Source organism: Megalobrama amblycephala, linkage group LG12 (assembly GCF_018812025.1).
Source record: "Megalobrama amblycephala isolate DHTTF-2021 linkage group LG12, ASM1881202v1, whole genome shotgun sequence".
Taxonomy (NCBI): Eukaryota; Metazoa; Chordata; class Actinopteri; order Cypriniformes; family Xenocyprididae; genus Megalobrama; species Megalobrama amblycephala.
This window is the reverse complement of record NC_063055.1, coordinates 37,256,603-37,271,993: the sequence shown is the minus strand read 5'-3', so window position 1 is coordinate 37,271,993 and position 15,391 is coordinate 37,256,603. Positions and strand designations below refer to the sequence as shown.

Here is a 15,391-nt window from a genome sequence, read left to right as displayed (position 1 = left end):
GTGCTGCCTTCACGTATCTGAATTATGAGTTTCCTAGTAAAAAAATGGACATGAGTACCGTATCTCAAGCCGTATTTTCCACTGGGAAGCTAAGGAAGCCAGAGTTGGGCGGGCCATAAACGGGTTAAAGGGTTAGTTCACCCAAAAATGAAAATTCTGCCATTTATTACTCACCCTCATGTCATTTCTCACCTGTAAGATCTTTTTTCATCTTCAGAACACAAATTAAGATATTTTTGATGAAATCCGATGTCTCTGTGAGGCCTCCATTGCCAGCAAGATAATTAACACTTTCAATGCCCAGAAAGCTACTAAAAAAACATATTTAAAACAGAATTTTCATTTTTGGGTGAACTAACCCTTTAAAGTGGTGCATATTTACATATATGAACAATCATTTGACGCATACTGTATGTTTTGACCGAAATTCCAGAATCGTCAGCAAGTGGTAAATGTTTATGGTTGTCAGTGAATGGTACGCTAAATATAATTTTAGCTTTAAGTAAGCAATAAGGTACTTGAGGCTGTGCTGTATCGTGAATAAGTCACGGCTAATGGACGTTGTTAGGCACGACGCGAAGCCGTAACTTATTCACGATACAGCACTAGCCTCTCGTACCTTAATGCTTTTATAAAACGGGTACCACACAATACAAATATTAAAGTAAAAAAATCAATGCAACTTCCATGAAGCAAACTTCTTCTAAAAGCCTTCTTACCGCCGGAAAAAATAGTCCCAAAGTAGTCCCAGCAACAGAAGTTACATTATTACGCCATTAGATGGCGGCAAAGACTGTCTTTATGAGAGTGTCAGTCAGTAGCGAAGACTTTTACATTGAAAAGATGAATTGTTGTGAAGACAGAACAAGACGCAACTGACAAATGCTTTGACTAGCGCTGTCAGTCACGGGAAAACCCCTTAACTGTTCAAAGGACAAGATATCGCAGCGGACATTTAAACAGATTTTTTATTATGAACCTGAAGGAAAATGCTAAATCTGAATGCAGGTAATAAACTCGCTCACTCGATCTCTTTCTCACAATACTCTTCTACATATTACAGTGAGCTTCAATGAACAATATCAACTGAGAACATACAGTTTACATTGCTAAGAGTGTTATATAGTGATACATTGGGTGAAGCTGATTGCCATTTTTATTGTGAATAAAACACAGCTATTGACCAATCAGAATCAAGGACAGGAACTCCTCCAGGTCTCCTTGATTTGATTCCTGTTCGTTCCGACGACAAAGGACTTGAATGCGACAAGCTCGTAATCACGACTTCAGAAGTGGTCGGAAATTTCCGATAGCATGTAAAGGCAGAGATATCCCCGAACTTCCACAACCTGAGAAGGTGTTCATGTCCAATTTCCAACTAGGAAACTCGTATTTACAATAATTCCGATATCACGTGAAACTGGGGCGGTGGATTATAATTCCCATCATGCTTGGCTGGGTTAGCATAATATTGAAATTAAGTGTTATTATTTCATGTGTTTGACTTGTTAGTTAATGTTCAGTTATTTAGGCTATGACATTTAAAAGAGTTTCTGTTAGACTATGTTGAAGGTTTTGTGGTTTACCACAGTGCTGATGGTTAGGTTGATGAGGATGGCTGCATTTTACAAACATATTAAAAAAAGAAAGCAAAAGCTAATAAATTCAACAAAATTATTACAACTTTAACAAAAATTAAAATCTAATTCAAAATATTATCAAACTACAATAGTACATCAGTGATACTAAAATAACACTGACCTAAATGCCATATAATTAGCCTAACTAAAATATAATAAAACAATACAACAATAACTGCAACATTATTACCACTATCAAGAATAATTATAGTAATAATAATAATGTCCTATAAATTATTTATTTAAGAATGCTTCCTGGTTTAATGGCAGTACATAAACAGTTTATCAGTCAAATATTAACTGACACACCCTGAATCTGATCGATCGGACGAGCATGAAAACCTTCCCACGCCTGTGGAGGGAGACAACACTGATCTGAGAACAGCTTATCCTGCTGTTTGCGTCACACAGGAAGAGGAAGTGAGTGAGTATTTGAGATTAAGGATGGACACAGAGCTACAGAACGTAGCTTTTATTTACATGAAGTACAGCTAAAGGCAATGTACGGGTTTTCCCAGCTAATGTGATTGTGATCTGAAAGACAGACTGCCATTATTACCAAGGTAAGGCTTGTTAAAGCTTTAACATTAGCCATATTCATAAACATCACACATACACCATAACAATTAATAACCCTAACGAAGGTATAGCTGCTGGTTATTATTATTTATTTTTTTTTATATGACGCAAAATAATGTAAAGTATATCACTTGTTTAGAGCTTTATTTTACATCTTTATTTGATCCATTCTGTCAGCAGCACAGAAAATAGTTCACTACTCAGTGGTTACTCACTAGAGTAAGAATGTACACATACATTAACACCTGGGTTTTATTGATCAACGTATAATGCTAGTAAATGTTTGCACCAAAACGTTTAATTTACATGATTGTTTCTCTTTCTCTGAAGTAAACGTTTTTTGCTACTGTACCTTTAAGACTAATATATGTAAATGAAGTTGACGTTTATTAAAGAGACAGTTTAACCAAAAATGAAAATTCTCTCATCATTTACTCACTCTCAAGTTGTTCCAAACCTGTATGAATTTCTTTCTTCTGCTGAACACAAAGGAAGATATTTTGAAGAATGTCGGAAACCAAACAGTTGTGTTTGACTTCCACAGAATTTTTTTCCCTATACTATGGAAGTCAATGGGATGCATCAACTGTTTGGTTACCCATATTCTTCAAAATATCTTCTTTTTAGTTTAACAGAAGGAAGAAATTCATACAGGTTTGGAACAACTTGAAAGTGAGTAAATGATGACAGAATTTTTAATTTTGTGTGAACTATCCCTTTAAGTTGCTGAGTTCTTAGTGTTTATAAGGATTAGTTCACTTTCAAATTAAAATTTCCTGATATTTTAATCACCCCCATGTCATCCAAGATGTTCATGTCTTTCTTTCTTCAGTCGAAAAGAAATGAAGGTTTTTGATGAAAACATTCCAGGATTATTCTCCATATAGTGGACTTCAATGGAGCCCAAATGGTTGAAGGTCAAAATTACAGTTCCAGTGCAGCTTCAAAGAGCTTTAAATGATCCCAGACGAGGAATAAGAGTCTTATCTAGTGAAACGATCTGTCATTTTCTAAAAAAAATTAAAAGTTATATATGTTTTAACCATAAATGCTCATCTTGAACTAGCTCTCTTCTTCTTCTCTATTAGAATTCCAGCAGTGTAGACGCTGCTAAGTTTATTACTGCCCTCCACAGGTCAAAGTTTGAACTAATTGTTATATACTTGCACTAGCATATTGTATATGACAGTTTAATTCAGACTTTGACCTGTGGAGGGCAGTAATACATTTAGCAGCGTCTACACTGCTGGAATTCAAATAGAGAAGAAGAAGAAGAGAGCTAGTTCAAGATGAGCATTTATGGTTAAAATTTTAATTTTTTTTTTAGAAAATGACTGATCGTTTTGCTAGATAAGACTCTTATTCCTCATCTGGTATCGATTAAAGCTCTTTGAAGCTGCAGTGAAACTGTAATTTTGAGCTTCAACAGTTTGGTGCCCATTGAAGTCCACTATATGGAGAAAAATCCAGGAATGTTTTCATCAAAAACCTTAATTTCTTTTCGACTGAAGAAAGAAAGACATGAACATCTTGGATGACATGGGGGTGAGTAAATTATCAGGAAATTTTAATTTGAAAGTGAACTAATCCTTTAAACGTAATAAACATTAGAATAAATGTTGAACTCTTTCATACAGAAATCTTGTTTTGTCTGTAACGTTTCCTCACAGGGTTGAAGGCCTAGATTGGAGACATTGTCCACATGATGTTGGACCACTCCGATGTGAGTTTGACCCCAGAGGAGCGGGTGCGGGCCTTGACGAAGAAGGGCAGCACGGTGGACATGAACGAAGCCGTGCCCGTCCGCAGATACTTCCGCTCGGGCATGGAGATGATCCGCATGGCCCACGTGTACGGCGAGGAGGGCAACACAGAGCACGCCTTTGTCCTCTACAACAAATACATCACGTAAGAAGACCTCTGAACGCTGCTCTAGTGCTTTCCTTTCTGTGTTAAAGTGATACTCCACCCGGAAATGAAAGTTCTGTCATTTACTCATTCCAAACTTGTATGACTTTCGTTCTTCTGTGGAACATAAAATATGTTTTGCTTGGGGGTTTTTTGTCCTTACAATGAAAGTTGATTGGGTCTAATGTTGTTTGGTTACTTCTTTTCTGTTCTCTGCAGAAGAAAGTCATGAGGGTGAGTAAATGATGACAGGACTTTAATTTTTGGGTGGAGTGTCCCTTTAACTTGAATGGGAGTCTCAGTTATGGGAGTGTGAGTGATATTAGTAATGTTCCAGTTTAAATGCAACAGGTTTAACTCCTGTTCTTTTTAACCCGGCAGGCTTTTCATTGAAAAGCTTCCTAAGCATCCAGAATATAAGCTGTCTAATATTCCTGAGAAGAAGGAGACGTTAAGGGTAATGTAGTCTAGTGAAGTCTAGATGGGAAATTATTGATTTGAATGTCACCAGACTGATCAATATTCTCATCATACCATGTTAGTTGTCTTAGTTTGTCTGTTGCTCCTCACACAGAAGCTGAAGGAGACGGCTTTCCCTCAAGCAGAGCTGCTGAAGAAACATTTACTGAGAAGATATGAGAGAGAGTATGCAGAGTACATCAACAAAAAGGTGAGGCACGCTGGTCAACATTATCATGGAATAAAAGGGAATTTTTGAAACAAGTCATATTTCACCCCAAAATCAAATATTATATTTTGCATGAAGAGAATGACTCGAAAATTAGGACTAGTATTGTTTTTGTGCATTGTCACTTTATTTCCGTGATGGTTTTAACACATTTTTTCCCCTATTATCTTTATCATAATGCACATTTATTTACTTAAAAAGGACCTATAATGCCCCTTTCACAAGATGTAATATAAGTCTCTGGTGTCTCCAGAATGTGTCTGTGAAGTTTCAGCTCAAAATACCCCACAGATCATTTATTATAGCTTGTCAAATTTGCCCCCATTTGGGTGTGAGCAAAAACACGCCGTTTTTGTGTGTGTCCCTTTAAATGCAAATGAGCTGCTGCTCCCGCCCCCTTTCCAGAAGAGGGCGGAGCTTTAACAGCTCAACAACAACAAAGCTGGAGAATCTCACGCAGCCAAAATGAGGATTGTCAGTAACGGTGTTCAGCCTTACATTGTTCAAACCGGAGTCGACACTGATGGAGAGACTCAGGAAGAAGTTACAACTTTTAGACGTTTCTGAATGGTTAGTGGATAAATTTATGTAGTTGCTGTGGAGTTGATTCAACTCATCCACTAGCATGTGCCGTCATGTTCATCTTTTGTGTTGAATTGACCCTCGTTTGTGAAGCAGTCCGGCGTAAAATGACGGCATGGTAACAACACTCGACTATAAGAACGCTTTCTCTTCTCTAAAGCAGCCCAACATGACCACACCCCCTTTGTTGCATGTTCTCGGGGGCGGGGTTTATGTAAATTTTAGGGTTTGTGATGTCACCAACCCAAGAAAAGTCATTGTAGTCCCTACCAGCTGTTTGTTGTAGTCCTTAAAAAGTGATTTCTGTAAAAGAAAATATCTTCCTTTGCATTGAACTTTGAGCGTCGTAACTTTGCAGATGTTGTTTATGCTCAAACAGCAACATTACACACTAACTAAAGTTAAAAATGTGAAATCATAATCAACCACCCCTTTAATTTTCAGTTTCCATAATTCCACATGAGTGTATTCTATACACATGTATAAAAACTTGAAAAAAGTGATTATATTGTTATAGTTAAACAACAAGAACTATTATTAATTGAGCACCAATAATAATAGTATATAATAATTGAGTAATAATCATCATATTGGAATGATTTCTGAAGGATCATGTGACACTGAAGACTGGAGTAATGATGCTGAAAATTCAGCTTTGATCACAGGAATAAATTACATTTTAAAATATATTCACATGGAAAACTGTTATTTTATATTGTAATATTATTTCACAAAATTACTGTTTTTACTGTATTTTTAATCAAGTAAATGCAGCCTTGATGAGCAGAAGAGACTTCGTTCAAAAGCATTAAAAAACTTCAGACTTTTGACTTCCAGTGTATATATTGTAAATTAAATTAAAACATTAAAATAAAATGTTAAATAAAAATACATGTATAATTAGTTTATTTTAATATATGTATTACAGTAATATTTTATTCTTTTTAAATTAATGATCAATTAGCGTCGCACACCTGTAGGTCATAGATAAGTGCGTAGGATAGAAGACTAGTGTAGTCAAAATACGAAAAAACAAGGAAAATCCTGCACACTATCAACTTGAAAATCATAAAAAAGTTCTTTATTGGCAACGTTTCAATCGTATGATCTTCATCAGGCATCAACCTGGCCTGATGAAGATCATTTTCCTTGTTTTTTCATTCTTTTTAAATTAAAAATATGAAAAACAGTCTGTTATTTTTTAAAATAATAGTCAAATAGTAATTTTCTGTATGTATTATTGATTTTGGGAATGAAATATGGGCGTTTTTGGTGCGTGTCATCTCAAATTTAAAGATGCACGTGTTTAATCAGATGAATCTACTTCTGTCATCCACCAGCGTGCGGAAGCACAAGCACTGGAGCGCGAGTTGTCTCGGCAGCGAGAGCTGGAGGCGGAGCGGCAGCGTGTGGCGGACATGCAGAGGAGGCAGCTGGAGCAGGAGCAGTTCAGCATGTTCGAGGAGATGATCCGGCAGAAGGACCGTCAACAGCGTGTCCACGAGTTCAACTCGCCAGCGTCCCCACAGGACGACACGCTGCTCATTCCTGGGATCCAGGGTCCACCGCTGCCCTACCTAGAGTCCCCCACTCCCCCTCAGAGTCCGCACTACCCCTCGGCCAATCACAGCACTCCGTCAGCTCCCAGCCCGGCTGCTCCCCCGACCTTTGACCGCTCACTTAAACCGGGTCACCTCAGCACCAACAGTACGGCTCGCTCTCAAACCTCATTAGACATGAAGCAGCCTCTGTTTCTGTTGTCACAGTGTTTGTCTTTGTGTTTCAGCTACAATGGTTGATGGTTTACGGCACATTGCTGTTCCCGCTGAGCTTTGTGGCAAATTTCTGCGACTAGCCAATAACAACACCATAAGAGCAGTGGAGACCTGTGGGATACTCTGTGGGAGACTGGTATGACTTTGTTGCGATATCAAGTTCCGAAACACTTCAGATTATTTCGGATAATTTGATGTTATCAACAAATTGCGATGAAGTATGCGATAAACATCTTAATATGAATGATTGGCTGGTGGTAATGGTATACTTCACCCAAAAATGAAATTCTCCCATCATTAACTCATCCTTACCATGCCGTCCCAGATGTATATGTCTTTCTTCTGTGGAACACAGAGATTTTTAGAAAAATAATCCATAAGTGTGCAGGACCCCCAAATCTGATGCTTCAAAAAACACACAAAATGAACACGGCGGAAATCCTTGATGTAACACTTCGCGAAAATAACACTTGACAAATGTCAGCATGTTGTTATTCATGACATAAGCATGTTTTGTACAGCACAGAGGACAGTCACTTCTCACACGAGTTTCACAATGCGCTTGCTTCAGACTTCACAACATGCTGACATTTACCTCAAGTGTGAGCTTATAAATGCACGTATGGAAGTTGGCCGGAAGCGAAGGTTTATAAAAGTTAAAAATTGGATTTTTCTCACACACACTTACTGTTTTGCTTCAGAAGGCATTAATTAATCCACTGGGTTGTTTGGATTACTGTAGTGTCCCATCCACTCAATTATATGGACTCACAGAGATGGATTATTTTTCTAGAAATCTTCATTTATGTTTATCTCAAGAAAGAAAGTCATATCCATCTGGGGCGGCATGAGCGTGAGTAAATGATGAGAATTTTCATTTTTGGGTGGAGTATCTCTTTAATGTGACCTTTCAGAAGGACACGAACCTTCGTATGACATCAAAACGACAGATTTTTAAAATATCTATTTTTATCAAGTAAAACTACAAATAGGACTGGTCAACCAATAGGATTTGTGCTTTTGGTCATGTTCCCAGAGCTGCCGCTGTTACATAAAACTATTGCTGCGTCCTACTTATACTACATCCTAGAAGTATGTACATGTTGAATAAAGTCGTTATTTTTGTTTTGTTTTTTTGCGCACAAAAAGTATTCTCGTCTCTTCATAACATTAAGTTTGTACCACTGCAGTCACATGACTGTTTTAAAGGTGCCCTAGAATGCTTTTTAAAAGATGTAATATAAGTCTAAGGTGTCCACTGAATGTGTCTGTGAAGTTTCAGCTCAAAATACCCCATAGATTTGAGCTGCTGGGCATCATTAAATATGCGCCGATTCAGGCTGCTTCCCCTTTAAATCCTCGCGCTCCCCGCCCCTGAGCTTGCGACTCTATAATACATTACATAAAGTTCACACAGCTAATATAACCCTCAAAATGGATCTTTACAAACTTTTCGTCATGCATGCTGCATGCATGCATCAGATCATGTGAGTATAGTATTTATTTGGATGTTTACATTTGATTCTGAATGAGTTTGATAGTGCTTCGTAGCTAAAGCTAACATTACACACTGTTGGAGAGATTTATAAAGAATGAAGTTGTGTTTATGAATTATACAGACTGCAAGTGTTTAAAAATGAAAATAATGACAGCTCTTGTCTCCGTGAATACAGTAAGAAACGATGGTAACTTTAACCACATTTAACAGTACATTAGCAACATGCTAACGAAACATTTAGAAAGACAATTTACAAATATCACTAAAAATATCATGTTATCATGGATCATGTCAGTTATTATCGCTCCATCTGCCATTTTTCGCTATTGTTCTTGCTTGCTTACCTAGTGTGATGATTCAGCTGTGCACAGATCCAGACGTTAATACTGGCTGCCCTTGTGTAATGTCTTGAACATGAGCTGGCATATGCAAATATTGGGGGCGTACATATTAATGATCCTGACTGTTACGTAACAGTCGGTGTTATGTTGAGATTCGCCTGTTCTTCGGAGGTCTTTTAAACAAATGAGATTTATATAAGAAGGAGGAAACAATGGAGTTTGAGACTCACTGTATGTCATTTCCATGTACTGAACTCGTTATTCAACTATGCTAAGGTAAATTCAATTTTCAATTCTAGGGCACCTTTAACAATGTCTTTAGTACCTTTCTGGACCTTGAAAGTGTTGGTTATATTGCCGTCTATGGACGAGTCATAAACCTCTCGGATTTCATCAAAAATATCTTAATTTGTGTTCTGAAGATGAACGAAAGTGAACTGTGGGTGAACTAACCCTTTAAGTTTATATGTAATCTTTAGCAAACCTCAATTTTTTTTAATACTGTACTTTATAAATCATATTTCTAATCTAGTTGTCTAATAAACATTTGGATAAAAGTATTGGGACACACCTTAATTATTGAATTCATGTGTTTTAATCAGATCCACTGCTGTTATAGCTGCAAACTCCATATTAATGTCTGTAATTAGAATGCGATGTCATTGCAGTCCCTGTTGGCATAATGGTCAAGTGTCCCAGTACTTTTGTCTGTGTAGTATTTTATGCATATATTTTTGGATAGGCTTTATCAATATAATGCATTAAGACATCTAAATAGAGTGTGTGTGTGTGTGTGTGTGTGTGTGCCTGTTGCAGAATAGGAACGCGTTCACGGTGACACATGTGATCGTGCCGAAACAGTGTGGCGGTCCAGATTACTGTGACACAGAGAATGAAGAGGAGCTGTTTCTGGTGCAGGACCAGCACAACCTCATCACCCTGGGCTGGATACATGTCAGTCTCAGCCTTACATTTCTGCCTTCTCTGCTTATGTAATTGATATCAACCATAGAGATCCAATAGCATGCAATGTTATGAAGCGATTTTGAATATCATTTTCTCCTCCCACTCCCTATTGTTGAGCTCCATGAGCAAGTAATGATCTTGAAATGATTATTTCCCCATATGTCCGTCAGAGGCTTACAGTTCTCTCAGATGTGTGACAGATCAGATCTGCTCCACAGACGCACCCGACTCAGACCGCCTTCCTGTCCAGCGTTGACCTGCACACCCACTGCTCATACCAGATGATGCTGCCGGAGTCCATCGCCATCGTCTGCTCTCCCAAATTCAACGAGTAAGTCCAGCAATGAGAGAGATGAAGTGGCTGGACACCAAGTCACACTGTCACTGCATTAGATATAGACTAGATGAGCGAAGTTTGACGACAAACTGAAGTTGGCTTGAAGAAACCAGGCCAGAAAGTTTGAAAAAGTTTCAAACCCTTAAAGTTTGAATGTTTTTGGTTTGAAGACGTTTGAAGTTTAACATAGTTTTAGAGTTAGTTTATTACCTTCAAAACATTCTATCACAAAAACAGTTTAACATGTTTCTAGCATGAAATAGCATGTCACTAGCATGTTTCAACACGTTGCTATCATGAATTAGCATGCTAACATGTTTTAACACTGTTAACATACATAAACACGTTTTTAGCATGTTTTATCATGTTGTTAGCATGTTTGCTAACATTAATTAATATGCTGTTAGCATTATTTAATGTTCAACAATTACCACATTGTTACCATGTTAATATATTCCTAGCATAAATAGCATGTTCGCTAGCACGATTTAACATTTTAGCATGTTCTTAATTTGAATTAACATTTTGTTAACATGATTAGCACATTGTTAACATGTTGCTAACATGATATAACACGTTGCAAGCATGTTGCTAACATGGTTAGCACATTGCTAGCATTATTAACATGTTGCTAGCATGATTTACCATGTTGTTAACATGATTTAACATGTTGTTAACATGATTTAACATGTTAGCATTATTTTGCAGGGTGAAATAGCATGTTGCTAGCATGAATGTCACTAGCATTATTTAACGTTGCTATCGTGAATTAGCATGCTAACATGTTTTAACACTTAGCATAAATAAACACGTTTTTAACATGTTTTATTGTGTTGTTAGCATTATTTTAACATGTTAAATAACGCTAGCACCATATTAATTCATGTTGCCAGCATGTTCAATTCAACAATTAACACATTGTTACCATGTTAACACATTCCTAGCATAAATTAGCATGTGTGCTAGCATGATTTAGCATTTTAGCATTTTCTTAATTTGAATTAGCATTTTTTGCTAACACGATTTAACATTTTGCTAACATGATTAGCACATTGTTAACATGTTGCTAGCATGTTGATAACATGGTTAGCACATTGCTAACATGATTTACCTTGTTGCTTGCATGATTTAGCATTTTGTTAGCATGATTTAGCATGAAATAGCATGTTGTTAGCATTAATGTCACTAGCATTATTTAACATTGCTATCATGAATTAGCATGTTAACATGTTTTAACACTTACCATAAACACGTTTTTAGCATTTTTTATCATGTTGTTAGCATGATTTTAACATGTTTTGCCAACATGAATTAATATGGTGATAGCATTATCTAACATGTTCAATTCAACAATTAGCATGTTGTTACCATGTTAACAATGCTAGCATAGATTAGAATGTTTGCTAGCATGACATGACATGTAACATGTTAAGTCATGTTAACAAAAAATGTTAATTCAAAATAAGAACATGTAGTTAACGTGATTTAACATGTTGCGAACATTTAACACATTGTTAACATGATTTAACATTTTGTTAGCATGATTTATCATGTTGTTAGCATGATTTAACATGTTATCAACATGATGTAACATGCTAAATCATGTTAGCAATGTGCTAATCATGTTAACATACTAGCAATGTGTTAAAATGTTGTCAACATGATTAGCACAATGTTAGCATGATTTAACACATTGCTAACTTGTTGATATGGTTAACACATTGCTAGCATGATTTTGCACACTGATAGCATGTTGTTAACATTATTAGCACGTAGCTAGCATATTGTTAGCATGATTAGCACACTGCTAACATTTTTACCATGTTGCTAGAATGATTTAACACGTTCCCTCAACAACTGTCAACGTGAGAAAATTGTAAAAGTGTGGTTTTGTCAGTGCCGATAGCCTCGTGGGCAGCGCGACAACATAGCTCCGTTGCGCATCGGGTGACCCGAGTTCGAGTCCCGGCTCACGGATCTTTCCCAATCCCGTCCCCCCTCTCTCATTTCACTTCCTGTCTACATATACTGTCCTATCATAATGAAAGGCAAAAACGCCAAAAATAACAGAAAAAAACTGTCATTTCATTTTATAGGGTAAATACAAACATTATAGCGAATAAAAAACATGACTGACTTCGTGACACACGGGTGTCAGACAGAAATTTGTGTAGTGCTGCGTTTACCATATTTCTGCTTTTTATAAGCGCCATCTACTGTCAGGGAGTGCAATTGCATTTTCATTGAGTCTGTGTGCCGTATTGGTCTGAACGGTGATGTTGACGTGTGCGCAGGACCGGCTACTTCAGACTGACAGACTATGGCCTGGAGGAGATCTCAACCTGCACGCAGAAAGGCTTTCATCCTCACCCCAAAGAGCCTCCTCTTTTTACGGTAGTGCCCTCAACTACACCATTCATTCATTTGCATGTGTTTTGAAATGACATGAAATGACCCGTTCGATGTTTTCCCTCAGGGCGGCAGCCACATTATAATCACAGAAGGCACTGTATCGATGCTTGACCTTCGATGAGCCCTCTCTGGTGTTTACACAGCGGTACCAAGAAGCTTATTTTTCTTACTTTTTAACAGCTTTCAGTGGTGGTGGGATTTCTTGAAGAGACGGACATTTGCCTACAACAAGCACTTTTTGGAAACTATGAACACACATCCGTTGGGAGCTCAGGAATACAAACTCCTCCACAGGACTGCAGCTCATACATGTTTCAGTTTGCTTTGTCTTAATGATCTAGTGAGCAGTAAGCTAATGTTTTGTGGTTATTTATGCTCTGATCATACACACTAACATATCTCATCTGTTGAAACCACATTAAAGCAAAGGGTTTTTTAAACTACTGAGTATCTTTGGGAGCAGCTGAACGGGTCAGTCCTGTCATGAACGCAGCAATATCACTTTAAATATTTTCTAAAAACAACTTTTTGATAACAATAATTAGTCCATGATGATGTTGAATTTTTGCTTTTGATTGGTTCACAGACTTTCTGAGGGGCCGTTCACACAGAATGCGTTTTAACATTTAAAAATTCAAGATGCAGGGCAGTGGAATGAAAAAAATTAGTAAGGTCTATAGACGGGATTTTAAAGTCAAACTTGAGCCATGTTTTTAGAATGTCATTGTCATGTGTGAGATGCTACAAAAGACACATTTTTGCATTTAAAAATGCAAGATGCAAAGTCAGTGGAATGAAAAAAATGCAAGGTATAGGAAGGTATTGAATTACTTTTAACTTGACAGTTGACAAAAATGTGGCTCATGCATGAGACGTTTACTTTTAATTTGGGCTGCATTTTCAGAACACTTTATCGTGTGCAAGATGCTGAAAAAGACGAGCACAGCGGTCAAAGGGGTGATTTGCACTAAATAAATTTTGTTTAAATGTACATCATGTAACTTTTTTTGCTCAAAATTAACAAATTTTAATTTGTCAATACATTATCAATCCTTCCAAAATGTGTTTTTGTCTTACACTTAGGCTTTCCATGGTGAATCAGAGTAAGTGTATTTTAGACCTAGCGGGATGGTTTTTGTGGGAAATTGCGTATATGCATCACTCGCCAGTGTGTCTTGTCATATCCCTAAATAGAGAGACGTTTCTCCAGTTGCATTGTCGTGTGTCTGGTGTGGGAGTGGCAGAGGTTAGTTGTCACAACGAGAGAGAAAAATTGTCTGCTGGTAAAAGGAAAAGGAGACATAGATCGTAATAAAACAAGAATCAACATTGGCTTGGCTTTTCAGAGATGACGAGAACTGAGGGATTTGAAATGTAAAAGCAATGCAGAGATGATGCTGTTTTTATCACTCAATGGATAAATTGTCATTAGAAAGTTGTAAAGCATCATCTATTGCGAAAGCTCATATTTATCAGTTACGCAGACCTGAAGCACAAACAAAATGTTCTTCCGCAAAATGCATGCAGTTTTGTTTTTTAACCGCTAGAGGGCCAAAAGTTACATGGTGTACTTTGAAACATTGAAAAACTTTGTCTAACGCTGCGTTTTTATAATAATGTATAATGTGCAAGAATCTGAAAAAGACAAACAAATGTTGCGTAGAAACGCTCCTACATTTGATCTTATGATCATTTCTAGTAAATGTGTGTAGGCCTCTCTTTCAGATGTGAAATCTATAAATCGCAAATGATCTTGAACTTGCACGCAGCTGAATGGTAAACAACGCCTAATTAATGTCATTTACATTTAAAAATATCACCAGTCTTCGTCCAAATCCTTTAATTCAGAATAGAGCGCTGTAAGAATAGCTCAGATTTCCAAAAACCTGCAGTACTCTGACAAGGAAAAGTGTGCTTAGACCCTGACCCTGACATGGAGATAAGCACTTTTCCACGTCAGAGATTGTTTTTAGAAATACGAGCGTTGGCATGAATTTAAGCATATGCACACTCTAAGATCAAATCTGTGCATACACACACACTTTATAAATGAGGCTCCCGATTCTCAACTAACACATTTTTGTGTTTAAAAACACAAGACTCGGGCAATAGAATGGCAAAAAAAGGCAAGGTATAGAGATGTTAGTGATGATAGTTCAACTATTTTTAACTCTGGCGTTGTTTTTAGAATGGCGTCATTCGTGAGAAGCTGCAAACGATGGCATGGTCAAATGTTCGTCTTTTCGCTTTTTTATATAGAAAAACTGGTAATGTAGCGCAGTGGAATGACTGAAAACATTAGTTGTGTGTGAACGGCCCCCTAAAGTTTTGATCATCTTTGTGCAAGTTTTAGATCCAGGTTTGTTTGATATGCAAACAGTTTCACAGTTTCATATCAGGAAATGAAGGAAGTAGTTGTTGGGGAACAACCCTGAAATTTATTTGCTTTTTTTGTGTAAATCTTTGTGATGTAAATTGTTCTGTTGAATTGTGAGGAATTAGCAAAAACACGTTCTGCTTGTGTTTAATGAAAGAGGCCCATTATATAGATGTATCTGTGGTAAAGGTGATAAAGGCAGAATGACTGAAGTTGGACCGTGTAATTATTAAAACATTGCACACATTGTGCATTAATTTAATTATTCAACAGACTGTCATTCCTTAC

The 15,391-nt window shown here is 37.1% G+C and overlaps 1 protein-coding gene across 2 annotated transcripts; it reads left to right on the top strand.

Annotated features, from left to right (window-relative positions):
• Window positions 1–1,998: 1,998 nt before the first annotated feature.
• Window positions 1,999–15,373, top strand: stambpb (STAM binding protein b). Of its 2 annotated transcripts, XM_048210981.1 has the most exons (10): window positions 2,004–2,203; window positions 3,890–4,127; window positions 4,509–4,584; window positions 4,702–4,797; window positions 6,738–7,104; window positions 7,184–7,308; window positions 9,828–9,965; window positions 10,196–10,308; window positions 12,609–12,708; window positions 12,791–15,373. In XM_048210981.1, exons 2-10 carry the CDS (start codon window positions 3,922–3,924, stop codon window positions 12,845–12,847), a joined length of 1,278 nt encoding a protein of 425 aa, XP_048066938.1. In that variant the 5' UTR covers window positions 2,004–2,203; window positions 3,890–3,921; the 3' UTR covers window positions 12,848–15,373. The 2 variants fall into 2 exon arrangements, with proteins under 2 accessions (XP_048066939.1, XP_048066938.1); XM_048210982.1 differs by lacking the exons at window positions 12,609–12,708; window positions 12,791–15,373 and having other exon boundaries at window positions 1,999–2,203; window positions 10,148–10,289.
• Window positions 15,374–15,391: the final 18 nt, after the last annotated feature.